The sequence below is a fragment of the Protomyctophum bolini genome, assembly GCF_963924005.1.
Source record: "Protomyctophum bolini genome assembly, chromosome: 4".
Lineage (NCBI taxonomy): Eukaryota > Metazoa > Chordata > Actinopteri > Myctophiformes > Myctophidae > Protomyctophum > Protomyctophum bolini.
The window spans coordinates 30,407,713-30,426,114 of NC_137865.1; the positions used below are offsets into that span (position 1 = coordinate 30,407,713).

General features: G+C 42.5%; 1 protein-coding gene across 4 annotated transcripts in view; it reads left to right on the top strand.

Moving 5' to 3' along the window:
* The window catches only part of c2cd5 (C2 calcium dependent domain containing 5), a 38,644-nt gene extending 20,673 nt beyond the window's left edge, over positions 1–17,971 (top strand). The window contains exons 13-30 of one of the 4 annotated variants that reach the window (XM_080760904.1): positions 679–777; positions 872–983; positions 1,101–1,180; positions 1,442–1,628; positions 2,068–2,232; positions 2,691–2,735; positions 4,963–5,103; positions 5,279–5,342; positions 5,459–5,520; positions 5,678–5,776; positions 6,744–6,833; positions 6,921–7,005; positions 9,335–9,427; positions 10,109–10,141; positions 10,482–10,583; positions 11,780–11,973; positions 14,562–14,708; positions 15,182–17,971. In XM_080760904.1, coding sequence (XP_080617030.1) covers positions 679–777; positions 872–983; positions 1,101–1,180; positions 1,442–1,628; positions 2,068–2,232; positions 2,691–2,735; positions 4,963–5,103; positions 5,279–5,342; positions 5,459–5,520; positions 5,678–5,776; positions 6,744–6,833; positions 6,921–7,005; positions 9,335–9,427; positions 10,109–10,141; positions 10,482–10,583; positions 11,780–11,973; positions 14,562–14,708; positions 15,182–15,307 — 1,924 coding nt within the window. In that variant the 3' untranslated portion in view covers positions 15,308–17,971. The remainder of the gene's footprint in view (positions 1–678; positions 778–871; positions 984–1,100; positions 1,181–1,441; positions 1,629–2,067; positions 2,233–2,690; positions 2,736–4,962; positions 5,104–5,278; positions 5,343–5,458; positions 5,521–5,677; positions 5,777–6,743; positions 6,834–6,920; positions 7,006–9,334; positions 9,428–10,108; positions 10,142–10,481; positions 10,584–11,779; positions 11,974–14,561; positions 14,709–15,181) is intronic. The other 3 variants (XM_080760906.1, XM_080760905.1, XM_080760907.1) reach the window with 3 other exon arrangements.
* Positions 17,972–18,402: the final 431 nt, after the last annotated feature.

Genomic DNA, 18,402 nt, shown 5'->3' on the forward strand with positions numbered 1-18,402 from the left:
CCCCACACTGGCACGGCTTACGGCTATCAAGTTAGCCATGTGCTATCGATGTTTGAGGGTTTTCTCGTCAGCGAAAAGTCAACAAACAGAACACGGTGACATGCATGCTGATCTTCCTTAATAATAATAAAAAAGGCTTAGCCCATACGTCCAGTGGCTTTATAGGTATAGGTTGCTCATATTTTTGGACTAGAACCGGCAGACCTCTGTACTGTAGACGCGCAGATGCATGCATCATGCAGATGCGATGCGTTGTTTATTGATGATTAAGCCTACAACAATTTATTCATATTGTTAAATGTTGCTTTTTTGTTTGTCTTTTAAAAAAGGAGCATAAATAACATGCATATTACATTTGGGGTAGCCTATTAAAAAAAAGAAAAAAATCAACCACTATCCGTTAATGACCCAGTTAATCCTGTCGGCTAACCGGCTGGGAAACATCTGTTACTGACATCCCTACTCACAATTCTCCTGTGGTCGTTGATTGAGTTGGATACTGGGTTAGGGTTACCCTAACCCTAACCCTAGCCCCTGGTTTTTACACTGAAAAGGACTTAAACCCATTTCAATAAACTTGACTTAAATGCCATAGAGTAGAGTAGACCTCTCCTGACCTTCTCTCCTCCTCTCACCATTTTCTCTCTGCTTCTCTTCCTCTTCTCATCCTCTACACAGCGAGGAGGTGTGCATCCTGTCGGCAGCGGGCACAGCGGCCATCTTGAATCCTCGGTACATGCGTGAAGGGTGTCTGGATATTGGGAGCGGCGATCAGAGGTGTGTGTGGATGAATGCATTTTGAACACAATCCCGTAGTATGTGTGGCTGATAATGGACAGCAAGGGCCCATACAAGTCTGTGTTCTTTCCAGGTTTGAGGACCCGGCTCCTCCCTCCTGTGGGTTTTGTCACATTCCATACGACGAGCTCAACATGCCGTTCCCCGCCCAGCTCACCTACTGCTACCACTGCCGGCGACAGAAGGTCTAGCACACACACACACACACACACACACACACACACACACACGCACACATACAGTATATGCACGTACACACCAAACACAAACCGGTGACTAATGTGTGAATTGCTCTGTGAAAGGTTCCTGATGTGCTGTTCACAACCATTGACTTGCCACAAGAAGCAGCTGTCACAGGGAAAGGCTGCCTCATCCAGGCCAGGTGAGATATTCAAACAAGACAGACACATGTACAGTTTCTACACGTGTAAAGACTTGGTTACATTTATTTCAGTTTTGTGAGTGATAACTAAACACTCAAAATATACAATTTCAATTATATCACGTATGATTACTTATTCTCTAGAACATTTCCTCTAAATGAGCACATTCTACAATTGTAAGCTGCTTAGTATTGAATAGAATTGCGTCCGTATCTTCCTCTTGGCACTGCCCTGAAATCTGTGTGCGTGTTGTCTCCCAGACTGTGCCGTTTAAAGAAGAAAGCCCAGGGAGAGGTTAATGCCACTGCCATCTCCAACCTGTTGCCCTTCATGGAGTATGAGCTGCACACGCAGCTGATGAACAAGCTGAAGTTGCGGTGCATGAACGCTCTGTTTGGACTTCGCATCCAGATCAGCATCGGAGAGAACATGCTTCTGGGCCTTGCTGTGAGTTAATGTGTTGTTGTATTGTGCTATCATGGTGATGGTAGATTCACCTTTAAAGTTGTTGGCATTTTGCTAACGTTTTTTTTTAGAAAGAGTGGGTGAAGGTTAAATGGTGCATTTATATACTGTAGCGCTTTTATCCAAAGCGCTTTACATAGATTGTGCATTACATTCACCCATTCAAATACACAGGAAACCATGCAAGCTGGTTGGTGCAAGGCAGCAATTAGGGGTTCAGTTGCTCAAGGACACTTCGACTCTGGGAGAGCCTAGGTTTGAACTGGGAACCTCACGGTTTTCCCAGCCTGCTGTTCTCCCAGCCACTCTACCCCTGAGCCACTGCCGCCCAGTCTAATATCCTGCTTAAGGACATTTCAACAGCTCACTGCAATCGGGAAGTCAGTAATGGATAAATTTCATACGTTGTGTGTGTGTTCAGTCTGCTACAGGTGTGTATCTGACAGCCCTGCCTGCACCAGGAGGGATCCAGATTGCGGGCAAAACCCCCGGTGACTTGGCCAATGAGCAGCACATCTCCACCATCCAGAAACGTATCAATGACACCATCGCCAAGAACAAAGAGCTGTACCACATCAACCCACCGGTGAGTGTCTGGCTGCCATTCAGACACCACACATGTGTGGCGCGAAGGATGATATGATTTTTAACAATGGGCTCTATGCATACACACTATTTTGGAAAGAACTTCGGCCCCTACCCTACTTCCTTCACAGGTCTTACTGATGATACTAATGAAGGCTCTTTTCCATTCTGGTCAAACAGAGGAATGGACCCTTATGGTGATTGGGTCCATTTGTACTAGAGTTATAGGGTTAATTGAAATTTAAACGTTTGATAATCACAGTACACTAAATGGAACAGAGGCCAGTATCATTAGTAACACCTGTGAAGGAAGTAGGGAAGCGGCCTTAAAGTATCAATAGTTATTCTGTGTGCATAAAGCCCATTGAGCCATCAATAATCTGTTGTTCTTTTATACACACGATGTGCTGTATACACGTCGTGATGAATCTCTCCCTCTTCTCCCTCCTTCCATTAAAGAAAATATTTGCCTTGGACCCTGATGTGTTCCGCGGCATAAACATGGTACTGAGCATGACTGGGTTCGGCTGTGAGGCACAGCCACGCATGACTCCTTCGTCCGCTCTTATTAATCACATTTCTACACTGACTACACTGTTCATAGTCTCGCGTGGCCAGACTGTTGCCTCTCGCAATTTTCAAATACTTCCGTTATACAGTCTGGAGAACAGAAGCTCATGAGTAAGCGATAAAGCGGATGCGACGCATCCCGTCACTTGGTGCAGCGGCAAAAACAAGTCCTACAGTACTTGAAGCAAAACAGCCTGTTACTGTTGATTGTTGAAGCTAAGATGGCTAGTTAATTTTTGCCGTTATTCCTTCTTTCACTAGTTTTGTTCATTTCATGATACTTTTCTGTGTTAAACTATCCGCGTACAAATAACAAATCTCCCACTCGTATGACTCTATGCTCCCGTCTCGCATAGCAGTGGGCATGGTTTTCTGGACTCACTGAGAAATTGACCATTAATATTTCCCATAGAGATTTACAAAAATATTTATATCAATTATTTTAAGCCTAGAATTCTGCGGTAATCCATCCAGGATCCTGGTGAGTCAACACCTTTGATTCTGTGAAGAAAGAAAAATGAAAACCACTAAACAAAGGGTATTTATTAAATGGGGTAATTCATTATTAAAACATTTCTTTTCACAGAATCAGGTTTTATGGTCATGATTCATCAGGATCCTGGATGACTGGATTCTAGACTTAAAATAATTGTTATTACCGGTAATATTTTTGTATTGATGAATGAATGGCCAATTTTTCAGTGAGTCCAGAAAACCATGCCCACTGCTATGACCTATAGCACTACAGTTCAGTGAGCACCGCATCGTGATTGGTCGAATATCTTTCCGGTCTGAGCAGCAGAGACGGCTTCCATTACTCAGCTCTTGGGAGCTGTAGTTCCAGACTCTATAGCATTGGGAGATTGTGGAATAGTTGTCTGGCTACGTGAGACTACACTGTTCATAACACAGCTCAATGTGGGGCGAACAAGGGAAAATGGGACAATGAGTGCAACCCACCACAGATTCACCTGTCGACAGCAAACCCACCACCACACAATCCTAATTGATAGCCTTCTGTCTGTGTTCTAATCCCTGTGATACAACCATCTCACCCTCACATGTGTACATTTTCATGGTGTGTGTGTTCTCTCTGCTGTTTATCCATTCCAGATCCTTCTTCAAATTAACAATTGGTTTGTGGCCAACAATGGTCTCACCGTTTTTTGGGGAACTTTTAGGGCACCTGAGAAAGTGATGTTTTTAATGGCTGTTCAGTCCGGCCAGACAGAGGATGCAGATGTGCGCGTTAGAGATGCGTGGATTGCGGTTTTATCCGCGGTTTCCATGGGTAGCCACAGTTTGGGTTGATGTGGGTAAAATCAAATATAATTATGAATTACTATTGGATAAACCACATGTGAAATAATGCGGGAAATAAATTAATGACATCTATCTATAGGCCTATGAAGGCGGCTGTAGTGAGTTAGAAACTTAAAATAAAATAAAAAAGGGAGGAATAAAAGTTTGGCTTGGGAGTGATTTAGTTAAAGTTCTAAACCCTGCCGACGAGTCGATGACAGGATATTCCTTATGGAAAGTTTGATGTGAGAAAGTGAATGAAGTCCGAGTGGAGGGCTTGTTGTTACCATGGATAGACTGTATACATTCGCTACGTAACATCGGTAACCTTGGCTGTGTTGAGTGAGTGACCTTATTTGTACAAATACGTACCATATATAGAATACCATATAGAATCCCATGTGCATCCCAGCGGTGAGCGGTGTGGTTGGTGTGAATAATATAAATAGGACGATATAATTAATGCCGCTGTGGTTGGATAACGGATGGATAATGTCAAATGAACGTCCATCCACGCATCTATAGTGTGCGTGAAGAGGGTAGTGTTGTGGGCTTCCTGCATTTATCCAGTCACATCTGAAGAGGGTAGTGTTGTGGGCTTCCTGCATTTATCCAGTCCTCATCTGAAGAGGGTAGTGTTGTGGGCTTCCTGCATTTAGCCAGTCCTCATCTGAAGAGGGTAGTGGTGTGGGCTTCCTGCATTTAGCCAGTCCTCATCTCTAGTGTGCGTGAAGATGTTAGTGTTGTGGGCTTCCTGCATTTATCCAGTCCTCATCTCTAGTGTGCGTGAAGATGGTAGTGTTGTGGGCTTCCTGCATTTATCCAGTCCTCAGCTGCTTGTGTCGCTCGCTTCCTGCAGGAGCCGACGGAAGAGGCGGTGGGCTCTCCCATCCCCGAGCCCAGACAGCGCACCAGACTGTTCCGCTCAACCTCAGAGAGCTCTGATGAGCTATCAGAACTGGACCTCTCCCACGGCAAGAAGGACGCCTTCGTGCTGGAGGTACAGTATACTGTATGTGTGTGTGTGCTGTTTCTGTGAAAGATTATTTCGTTTTTGTTTTAGTGTTATCTTTTGTTGAAGTTCAAATGACAAGTCTAAATCAAAATTGTCTGTGGCAGACAGTACAACAATACTGCCACATACAAACCAATCGCTTTGCTTTTCTTATGTATAGATTGACGACACAGACGCTGTGGAGGACATCCACTCTCTACTGATGGATGCTCCCGCACCCGCTGGTATCTACCTTTCCATCAGGACACAAACATATGCACTGCACTCAAAACAATCAACTGTCTCTCCTGAATCAGAGCAGCTGGCTAATTAATGTCATTATTCCTCCTCTTCTCTGCAGGCTTCTACAGCTGTAACACTGAAATCATGCCTGGGATTTATAACTGGACCACAGGATTACAGGTCACTCTTGCACAGAATATGAATACACGTCCATTCATCGTCCCATTATTCCAATCCAACCAGTACTGTTTTTTCCCCCTCTCTCCAGCAATGCTACCCTTCATCTTCATTAATGTTCTCTGGTAACGTTGGTGTGCGTACTGTCACTGTATTTCAGATGTTTACATCAGTGCGGGTGTTTAGACTGACCAATGCCAGTCTTACCAATCAAGTCCTGAACAAGATCTTTACTGACCTGTGTGAGAACCTGCTAAAGGTGAGCCACTTCCAGGATGGTCAACCAGTATTAATGTTGTATATGGTCGGTGGTGGTGGTAGAGGACATGGTACAACAAACGGTATTAATGTTATATATGGTCTGTGGTGGTGGTGGTGGTAGAGGACATGGTACAACAAACAGTATTAATGTTGTATATGGTCGGTGGTGGTGGTGGTGGTAGAGGACATGGTACAACATACAGTATTAATGTTGTATATGGTCGGTGGTGGTGGTGGTAGAGGACATGGTACAACAACCAGTATTAATGTTGTATATGGTCGGTGGTGGTGGTGGTGGTAGAGGACATGGTACAACATACAGTATTAATGTTGTATATGGTCGGTGGTGGTGGTGGTAGAGGACATAGTACAACAACCAGTATTAATGTTGTATATGGTCGGTGGGGGTGGTGGTGGTAGAGGACATGGTACAACAAACAGTATTAATGTTGTATATGGTCGGTGGTGGTGGGGGTGGTGGTGGGGGTGGTAGAGGACATGGTACAACAGACAGTATTAATGTTGTATATGGTCAGTGGTGGTGGTGGTGGTAGAGGACATGGTACAACAGACAGTATTAATGTTGTATATGGTCGGTGGGGGTGGTGGTGGTAGAGGACATGGTACAACAAACAGTATTAATGTTGTATATGGTCGGTGGGGGTGGTGGTGGTAGAGGACATGGTACAACAAACAGTATTAATGTTGTATATGGTCGGTGGGGGTGGTGGTGGTAGAGGACATGGTACAACAAAGAGTACAATATTGGGGATGGAAAAAGGCATATCACAGTATTTTTAGACATTGCAATTGTGTATTACAAGTTTACAACTGCACAACAACTTGAACTATTGAAAATGACACACTCAGAGTCAGAGCTATATGAATCATTACCGCTGGGTTAGAAATACTGGACATAACTGAATAGTTTTTGACTGCAGTGCCATGTATTTTGTCTGTTCCAGAGTTTGTACTTCAAGCTGCGCTCCATGGTCCCTTGCTGTCTCTGTCATCTCAACTTTGCCGTAGCAGTGCCAGAAGATGAACTCATACAGGTTGTACACATGAATAACTGCATTGGAAACAATGGCACTCCTTTTTTGTCATGAATCTCACTCTTTGTCTCTCTCCTTCTCCCCCAGGTTGCAGTGACTGCTGTAGCAATGAGTTATGATAAAGAGCACTTTCCGGAGAAGCTTGTTAATGTAGACAGGATACTAAACAGAGGTTAGTTTGTTTAAAGTTAAATCCATTATTTCCATGGACTTTCAAATCATAATTTTATTTTTATGGCCTTCCTGCCATGTTATTTGGCCTTTGTGCTCTCACAAAATGAACATCACCAAAGGCTAAGTGATTTTGACCCTAAAATAACAAAATTCAAAATGCACTCTAGAAATACCGCGCCAGACAGCACTGTACTTTAGACCAGGTCCTCCTCATTTACAGGCACCAGGTTTAAGATATAGCCCTGGATGTCTTAATATAATGCAGTATAATCGGTGAAATCTTTATTTCACAAAATAATGTATTGGAAAACTACCAATATTTGTACAAAGTCATATTGGTCTCATATTTTGTCACATTCAGCCAAGTTGGACTTCACTGTCAACATTCACAGTTTAGAGACGTTATTGTATTTTCATTCAAGGTTATTCATTTTATTGGACATGCAATAATTTAGTTGGTTTTACACAATTAAAAATATAGTGTTTCTTAATTAATAATACGATTAACTTCATTTATCCATTTGATTAATACACATTAATGTTATCATCAACTGTTATTCAACATATTTTTATTAATCTTTCATAATTGTCTCTGTACTCTCTCACGCACGTGCCGTGTCGTCGGGTAAACGACAGTTATGTTTCAGTGTAAAGCTCCATGATTACCGCAAAGATGTCAATAAGATGTGTTGACCCTTGCTGCACCTTTTTTTTCCCCGGCATACAAATCACATTACTATTTGGCAAAGCAGAGCTATGTACAGTAGCTCACTCCCCCTCAAACATACCTGTGTCACTCGCATGGACTTATAACACCCACATACAGGTAGGCTACAGTCTAAATTCCTGTCTGTTACAATTGTTTAATTTAACTAAGCTGGTAACGTTAAACAAACAGAACCGCTCGCTCGCTCGCTCTGTCTGGCCGTCTGTCCCAGACGGACAGAGTATCCAGTATACTATACACAGTATCCTGAGATAACAAAGTCAAAAGTATCACTTGGCTTACACCATTTGAAGCTGTGCGCGATTCATATCAGCCTCGAAATCAAACCTAGTACTGGTTATAAGTAGGGATGGAGCTCACCCCAGGGACCCCCACACGGAGTTGCACCACTCACTTCACACGGGTGTGATTTTTATTGATAACGAGCACCTTCGATCAGGCTCATCGAGTCGGGTTGTTATCAAGCCCACTATCCAGTATTTTCTATTATTTTGAGGAAAGACGGGAGACAATACATTTTGAACAGAACCAGTATCTTTTATTATTTATTTATTACCAATAAAATAATAATTTATGTACTTTTAAAGTGACATTTAGTTTCCCTGGGCAGCGTTGGTTGGCAAGTATCAATACACTTTTAGACCGACATGTTTGTGCCAGCATGAGTGATTAGATTTATTTCTTGATCGCCTCTTGTCTTGATTGTTTAAACATGGCGTCATGGGTTGCTATGCTCAATGGGCTTGATAATCCCAAACTTATTGATAACGGGTACTCGATAAGCTTGTTATCTGGTTTTTCGGGGATAGGTTATCGAGCTCCATCCCTAGATATAAATGTAGGCAGCAACGTTTCATTTGATGTTGTCCAATAATATTTTAGAATCAGAATCTCAACCACAGACAACGGGTGCCTAAAAAAACCTATTGACATAGGTGAGGAGAAAACTGTGAAATCAGCTGTTGCAGTACAGGGCCTCAAGGCCACTGTGGCCATCGTAAGGCATGTCAGTTTTTGAGGGGCTCGCGGTCAAAGAGAGCGGCATGGAGGGCCATGGCCGCCGTGAAATGGGCTCTATGCACACACGCCATTTTGGAAAGAAATTGGGCCCCTTCCATACATACTTCACACACAGGTGTTACCTCTGTTACTAAGGCTCTGTTCCATTCTGGTCAAACAGAGTCAGGGTGCTGCTATTGTGCGTGTTGGCTCACGTCTCAAAGTGTCCTTGAGTTGGTTCCAAATAAGTACACTGAGAGTGTACAAATGGAACCAAATGGACGCATAAGGGTCCATTTGGTTCCATTTGTACACTCCGAGTTATGGGTGTCCTTGAAATAAAAAAGTTTGAGAACCACTGCACATTAAATGGAACAGAACCTTAATTGGTATCCTCGGTAACACCTGCAAAGGAAGTAGGGAAGCGGCCTGGATGTTACAGCTGGTGGATGGAAATGAAACTCCACTCACGCTGCACGCCGGCCAAAAAAAACGGAAACGCTCCACCCACGGTGGAGCTTCATTTCCATCCACCAGGTGTCTAAAAACCAGGAAGGAATATCTGGATGTACCCATTGTAACCAGCCTGTGTATGTTTCAGGAGGTGGTGAAACGGAGGAACAGCTGCAGTTTTCCATGGAGCTTTGTGCCGATTCAACGTCTGCCAACAACCAACAGTCAGCCAAAATCTCAGGTACCCTTAGTTTCAAATCTTCTCTGATCCCCCCCCCCTCCACTCCCTCCTCCCATCACTTCTGCCCTATGTCCCGTCCTTTATGAACAGGAAGTGTTACTAACACCTCAGGTACAGTCTCTTTACTCACACCCGCTGCAAAAATCTGCCATAATCACCTCCTAATGGTACAGCGAACAGGTAAAGAGATGGCCATTATCTTGTAGCACTCTGTGTATTATATAGCTGTAGTACTAGTGAATGCATAGTGAATTATCTGACTCTGAAATGCCATGTGAGAGACAAATTAACACTCAATGTTTTATTGTGTGTAGGACATAGTGTGGCATGTCACAGGGGAACAATTGTCTCTCAACAAGTTCATTTATTTTCTTTTGTTGGGGACAGCAGTAAAAAAACACCATATAACACAGAAGTACATTTCTGATTATTCATTTATTATCATTAAGAAAACCACATTGTTACAATATCGTAGTCTGGTATCCTAAGTATCCCAAAAATGCTAGTGCTGATATATCCCAGCTCTAGATAGTTTTTGGTGTAGATAGTTTGGGTTCATAGAATATAGGATATTGATAATCCTACAGACAGTATAGGTCCATGTGAGCAAATCGAATTGTGTTAATATGAGTTGTACTCTTGTGTGTGTGTGTGTGTGTGTGTGTGTGTGTGTGCGCGCAGGTATTCCGGAGAGTGCCAACATTTCATCCAGAGGTAAGCACCTTGTCGCCCTCGTCTCCCCCCTCCCCTCGTCCCACCATCTCCCTGCCACCATGACTACAACACTGCCCTGTTGTTTTGATTTCTCATCCTTTTCATCTCGGAGTGACAGTGAGTTTTATCACTCCCTTACCTCATCCTCTTATGTTTTTCTTTCTTTCTGTTCTTCTTTTGTTTGTTTGTTTGTTTGTTTGTTGTCGTTCGTCGTCTTTTTTTTGTGTGCGTATGTGTTTTTTCCACACGTCTTGTTTGTCCGTGTGTGTGTGGTGTGCGTGGTGGATTGGTGTGTGTATGCCTGTGTTTTGTGGTGTGTGTGTGTGTGTGTTCTCTCCAGCTCCTTCCGTTGATTACGGTTCCTTTGCAGACAGATGCAGCACCTGGCTAGAGCTACTTAGGCTGAAAGCTCACACCATAAGACGGGGATCAGTTAAGACAAGTAGGAGGACACTAGCGCACATCGGTGAACTTCCTCACTGACATGGCAACAACACGCTCGTGCACACACACACACACACACACACACACCCCTCCCCTGCATGCCGCTGGGGGGCGGAGCATCCTTAATAAAAAGCACTGGCTTATTGGCTAGAGTGTGAAAGTTGAAGCCCCGCCCCTCAGAGGGATCTCCAATGGGCAGCTTGGCTCTGAAATCTCCATATCCCTGGTTAAATCAAACTGTGATGACGGACACGGTAGATGGAATTTGATTTATCAGGCCGATGTCCGATCTCCTAGTTTTTCTATTGATCCCTTTCCAACTGTAAGTTAGCTTGTTTGCACCAAAATAGCGACTGTGTTTATGGAACGCCTTGCTCTTTACCTCTGCATTAGAGGATTATTACTGCTACATGTAGATTGGTTTGTTGAATGTGTTGTTCTAGTGCCTAGAGGTCTATACAAACCCCCCAACATTTAACATCCAAATTCTGTAACCCTGACAGCATTTGGAGGAGGACGCTGTCAGATTGTTGTACTATTCCTAATGCATGCTCTTTGACAAACCGTAAGTGAAGTCACCAATCTAATGTGTCTAATGTGTCTCGAAGTGCAGCAGGACAGATCATCTTTCACACTCTTTGCTGTTGTACATGTGCCCAGCCCAGCTCACACAGCTGTCTATGTCCTTTCACGTTTTCCCTCAAAAAGCTCTCAGGAACTCACTGTACTGTAAACACTTTGCCCAAACATACACCTCTTCATCAGCAGACCACCAGGTACATGTCAGCCTATGCACAGCTGTGCCCAGGTCTGTCCGTCTGTCTGCAGACACTATGTGGCTGTCTCTTTGTCCGCCTTCATCGCATGCGATGCATTGCTGCATGCCAAGTGATTACGCCGTCAACGTGGCCAACCATGCTGCACGCAAACTCACTGCTGCATCTACAGTAACAAAGTATTTCCCTGCTCGCACACGGCAAAAAACGCGAACAGACACGTGCATTGACGCTTTTGCAAAAGACCCTTTGCAATCCACACACTGTACACATGCATTTCTGCTTCCGCTGGATTTGATACAATTGTGAAACTTCTCCAATATCTCCATTCCCTCTTGTCTTCTTTCCCCCTGGTATTCTTTCCTCATCCCCAATGCCATCACCCCCCCTCCCACTCCCCACAACGATTTGTCTGCAGCCTCGTCATCGGAACGTTGCAGTCCATTACCCGAAGGCCGCTCACGCTCCCTGCGCTCCAACCGCTCGTTTGGGGGAAGCTCTGTCGCTGTGGTGAAGATGACACCTCTGTCCTTCCTGCCGGGCACACGCATCATTAAATACCTGGGAATCATCAACATGTTCTTCATCCGAGAGACGACCTCTCTGCGGGAGGTAGGAACAAAATGACCACAGAATAACACATTGTGTAGTGTTTTTTTTTTTTCACTTTAATTTTTATTGAAGGAAGAACAGACAGACAAAAACTCAAAAAACAAGACAATACGGGAAAGAAAAGGAAAAAAGACAAAAAGTAAAAGAAAAAAGGCTGCATTTTTCATATTACAATAAACATTAAATTAAATTCTATTGCAATATCGCTAGGGTGAGAGAAGAGATTCCACTTTTCCCATTTTTTATAGAATTTATCCTCTTGTAGTCTAAGTATGAATGTTAGTTTTTCCATAGAATACAGTTCCTCAATAATGTCCATCCATTGATCTTTCGTTGGTGGGTCCTGTTGGTACCAGCGTCGTGTGATTGCTTTTTTACTTGATGCTAAGAGTATCTTGATTAAATATTTATCATGTGTTAGAAACTCTTCAGGGATATTTCCCAACAGTAGAAAAGAGGTATCTCAAAACACAGAATGGTCTCCAAAGTGGAGTGAATATCCTGCCAGTATTTCTGAATTTTAGGACAAGACCAGAAAATATGAGCGTGGCCCGCTTCCTTGTGGCCACATTGTCTCCAGCAAGGCTGTTCTGTTTTCAGTTGTCTTGATTTAATTTTGGGAGTGATAAAAAATCTCATTAAGTTCTTCCAACAGAATTCTCTCCACATTCTTGAGTTGGTGGATGTAATTTGTGTTTTGCACATGTTTGCCCATTCTTCTGATGTGATGGTAATCTCCAACTCTTTTTCCCAATTAGTTTTAATGTACTCTGTGGAGTTAGACCTAGCTGAAACCAGGGCATTATATATACTGGACACTACTCTTTTGGACTCCTGCTTATATGCCTGAATAAAAACCTGTATGAGATCGTTTGAGGCCACCGGCTCGGATGCTTTCACCTCCCCCATGAAGTACTCTCGTATTTGGAGGTATCTAAAAAAGTCCTTGTTATCTATGCACATACACATATTTTTCAATTGTTCAAAGTTCAAAAACACATTGCCTTTCATGGCAGTACTGTAAGAGGAAAAACCATACCGAGCCCATCGCCTGAAAGTTTGATCGTACACACCAGGCTTAAAATCTGGATCGTAAGCGGGCCACCTCAACACCCTAATTGTCCTCTCCATTTTGAACTGTTTCACGACTTTGAACCAAGTATTTAGAGTAAATATTGTGAATGGGTCTAAAATGTCATAGTATGACTTAGCCTGGTCTTTGTTCCCAATTAAAGACTGAATAGGGATGTTGATTGATTTAATTTCCAAAGCTTTCCATTTAGCCTCGCATTTATCATCACACCAACATATTAAAGGTCTTAATTGTGACGCATAATAGTAATCCCTCAAATTTGGAAGGGATAGTCCCCCTCTTTCTTTAGGGAGTTGTAAAGTTTGGAATCTGATTCTCGGTTTTTTTCCGTTCCAGATAAATCTAGATATCATTTTGTCCCATTCACAAAACTGTTTGGCAGGCACATCCACTGGTAGAGACTGAAAGAAATACAATATCCTAGGTAAAACATTCATCTTGACTGCTTCTATTCTAGAACTTAAGTCCAAGGGTGACAGAGACCATCTCTCTATATCTTTTTTAATTTGTGTGATTATGGGTTGATAATTTGCTTCATAGAGTTTAGATAGGTCCACATTGTGTAGTGTTTAAGCTAGAGGCCATTATGACCACAGAATAACACATTGTGTAGTGTTGAAGCTAGAGGCCATTATGACCACAGAATAACACATTGTGTAGTGTTGAAGCTAGAGGCCATTATGACCACAGAATAACACATTGTATAGTGTTGAAGCTAGAGGCCATTATGACCACAGAATAACACATTGTGTAGTGTTGAAATTCCAATATAGAGGCCATGCACATGGAAGTTGAACACCTAAAAACGACTTCCTGGCTATACTCTTCCCTCTATACTCTGATTGTCTGATATATTTATACTCTGAGGAAGATATCTACTATATAATGCGGCACGTCTCTGCGTACGTGCGTATGTGTGTGCGTGCGTACGTGTGTGCGGTTGTAATACACGTAACTCGAGAACCGTTTGACCCACCGACTTCACATTGGACACATGCGTTCCGCATCCCCACAGGGAGTGCAGTGCCAGGTATCGAGTCGGTCGGACCCACGGTTCTCCAGAACCACCACAAAAGGCTCTGGTCAGGCTCTGCCAGTGGGCCTAATGAGGCCAACTCCTTTCACCTGTGCAATTTCCAGCCTCTCAACCAATCAGGCTCTGCCAGTGGGCCGAATTGATTGCCAAGTCTTCACACATACACAGATCTCCATGTGGGACACCGGCTGACAGTTAAAATGGGTGCTATGACAACATATCATTAGGTTCCCAAGTTACATCGTTCCCAAGTAGGCCGGTGGCCGACTGCGACGGACACGTACAGGTCTAGTATAGAGAGAAAATAGGACATGATCAAGCCATGTTGATTATTGTCAGTTTTGTTCTAATCAAAAGTCATACCCAAGATCAGCTTATGCAAGGTGCTCATACTGTGTGTGTGTGTGTGTGTGTGTGTGTGTGTGTGTGTGTGTGTGTGTGTGTGTGTTCGCTCTGCAGGAAGGGGGTGTGAGTGGTTTCCTCCACACATTCATAGCGGAGGTGTTTGCGATGGTGCGTGCGCACGTAGCAGCCCTGGGCGGCAACGCCGTAGTCTCTTACAGCATGAAGGAATGTGTGTTCATGGAAAACCCAAACAAAAACCAGGTACCCAGCCACAGACATGCAGCATTCATAAAATGTTTACTGAAAGTCATACTCTACTTTCAATTTGGTGGAAGCTTACAATAATTAACCTGTTTATCCCATTCAGGACGAGAACCCCTTTTGGTGTGTTAAGCATTATGTTTAAAAAAAATAGCTCTGTGCCGTGCTACGAGCTTGTAGATCTGCTATTTTTGAAAAATCAAATGTGGCGCAAATCTTTGAATAATATATATTCATTCAGAGTGAAAGTTTTTAACTCAAATCTTTGCTTCTGGGGGGGGGGGGGGGGGGGAACAACATATTTTCTGATGGGGGTCCACAGCCAAATACAGATAATTCTGGGGGTCCTTGACATGAAAAAGGTTGAGCACCACTGTCATGATTTGGGACAGAGCTCGGACAATTTTGAACATTGAGTTTTGTTTAAAGGCATCAAGAGGCACTTAACGTATGTGTGTACATTCAATTTCCAGGCTCAGTGTCTCATCAATGTGAGCGGAGACCCTGTCATCTTTGTCAGGGATAACGACCAGGACACTATCCCTCCTCTCTCCAACAGCGGACAGGCGAGCAGCAGTGGAATAGACGGGACCACATGAAACTGAAGCATACACACTTGCAGGACACACTTTTCTTGACATACACTCTTCTAGCTGCCCAAATAAGAGTGTCAAAACCTGAGGGTCTACCATAGAATACTTCCAAAGATTGGGTCATTTTGAACAAGTAGACAGTGCTCAAAACCATGTGACACGCACACACACGCACACTATCTGTGACTAGTTCAATTTCTCTTTTGGACCTGAAGCAGCTGTGGTACTAACATGGAAGTGTTGCAATTCAGTCATATTTAAAGTATTAACATGATTGGTTAAATCCACCTCAGCCAAACTAGCCCTGATCCATCTAAACGTCTTCCTATGTCACTTTGCCGTCCATGCGGGGTCTCACACAGAGCTGTGTTGTCATCCTTTTGTCTGCAGGTTGTGTTGTATATTGGCATTCCATTAATTAAGCTTTAGGGCAGCTATAAATAAACTCAGTCCATCCTTAGGCCACAGACTCACACTGAAAACGACACAGTGGTGCTCTGTCCTAACTGATTTCACTTGGACAAGATAACTTTCATCTTTGGATAGAGATGAAGTAGCTGATGGATTTGAGTTCATCAGTCATTTTAAACTTGCCTGGTAGATGACTGAGTCCGTCAAGTGTTTTCTGTTTGTTTTGTCATGGCTTGGGCTATTATAAAAAGAAAATAAACCCTTACAGTTGAGCTGAATTGAAATTTAGTGGGTATCTACTACGTGACATATTTTCTAGTGAAACAAACGGGATAGGTTTGCGGGACATAACTTTGAACAGAGATCTGTGCATGTCTCAGCCAGTCACAGTGATTGGGCGTTTCCAGAAACGCATTTCCAGATCAACTGCAGCATACAGCACTGTCCTCTGGTGCCTGTAACATAATGAAACTTAATTCCGTGTCTGAGGTTGATTGACCGGTCGATGTTATGGTATTGGAATTGTTTGGTACTTGCTGACATAAGCATGATGTGTGTCATATTTTGTTTTACTGCAAGAAATCATGATTGGATCTCAATGAAAAAGATCCAATGGGATTTTACGGTGTGGCACCTATGGGGTGAGTTGTGCCAAATTAGGCCATGGACATAAATCCCCAAATATAACATTGTGAATATTTTTTATGAATATTATTCACATGTTGTGCATTCATAGTCTCAGATCCAGCGCAGTGTCCTGTCATCCGTCCATATATTTGGCAGGAACGACATAGTCAATATGACTTCAGAAATCCCCAGGGAAGCCATGTCATTATTGCCATATTTTTTAAATAGAAGCACAATATGACCAAGGATGTGATCATCCTTTCAGCTCGACTTTAGGGGGGAATTTACGTTATCTAATGCTATTCTTTGGATGTCCAGGTTCATTTTTTAAGAAGTCCAAAAAGTATATGTTCATGGAAAATCTCTGCCTTATGCATTGTCAATTAAACTATTCTAGAAAATAGCTGCATATTCAAAACTCAAATGGAATAGAGAGCTGTTTCAGCTGTTTATTTTAGAGTGTGATATTGTTTTGCACACATTACAACACCTTGTATTGAAATATATTTTTAACTTCATTATTCTTTAGCATTTATAATTTCCCATCAGTGTGTAGATAGTCAGGAACCCAATGCCAGAGAGGAGAGGCATATGTCATTTATTTATCAGTAACACTTAACCAAAATGGTTATTGTCTATGCCTGTATTCACTCATGACTGCAGTGAGTGGGGGAGTGTCGCATGAAAATAAGACAGAACATTTATCTAATGTTGCCTTTTTGGTTCTAGTACCATAATGTTCATTATATCTCTGTTCCTCTTCTATGTAATAAGGAAAGAGGATCAGTTCTTCCTCAATTCTTTACATTAAGGGAGAAACGTAAAAACAAATACAAAAGTGAGCATAGATTAGTATTTATTCTCCTTTGCCAGCCAGAACTGTCAATTATGGCACTATTATAACTGGCATCCCCACCTCTTACTACTGAAACATTCATTTCTAATATGCTGGAAAGAAATGACATCTAGTGTAGGTGCCACAAGAATATTTGTGTAAATGTTCTCCAGAATCATATTTTAGTATTTTTGTAAATTATAATGGCAAACCTAACTGCTCAGTCTTGCATGTGCAATGACATCCTGAAATGTTTGACACATATTGTGTCAGAGGAGTCGAGGTACTCTTATGATTGATCAGTTTCCTATCTTTGTAAAAACTTGAATGTATATAATGAACTTAGTCCCAGTTGCTTTGTGACTAGCAGCAGCATGCAGACCCACTTGCATTGCCATGATTCTGTATGGTTGCCTAATGAGGCTTGCTAAGTAAACTATACATTCAGAATAAATCCTTGTTCCTGTTATGTTTTCTACAGTTTTCGTTGAAGGCTAATGAATTTAGGCAACACAACAATGAATTAACACTAATGAAGTATAGCATGATTGATGTCAATTTAGTTAGAAGTCAGTCAATTGTCTCATGTATAAAGTTGTCTACCGATATACAGTATGTCCATACATGGACATTCCTGACGTACTGACAGCATCACTATGGTGCAACGGTTTTCTTCAGCGATAATCAGAATTGTTAAACACTGAAGCAATGGTTGACGCCCACACAAATTGGGATTATCTGGGGAAATGTCAGTGCACTTATGCAATAACCTGCCATTGCTGGGTACCGAAACTTGAATGTGCAGCACAATAGCCCTGGCAATGCTGGGCAAGATTATCAGCCTATATAAAATGCAAGACACACTAAAGCCTCGATAGCGGCACTTTAAATCGATTAATTTGTACAGTAGCACTGTAGCAGTCTTTATCGGGGGCTTGGTAAATGCCGGACTACTTTGTGATACAAGAGTGTCACACAAAAGTAGCAAAAAATATGCCCGGGTTTTATACGTTTTGGACAACCACAATATATTTTCTATTTTCTTTGCAAATTGATATGTCCAGGAGACAATGTGACTATAGTCAATAAAATGTACAGTCTACTCTAGGCCTACTAGAAATATCTTTGTTTGCTTTTTGTTATTCACAAATATGCCATAAAAAACTAGAAAACATTTAAAGGTTTGAGAAAATAAATGTAAATGCGTTTGCCAGGTCAGGAGTCACTT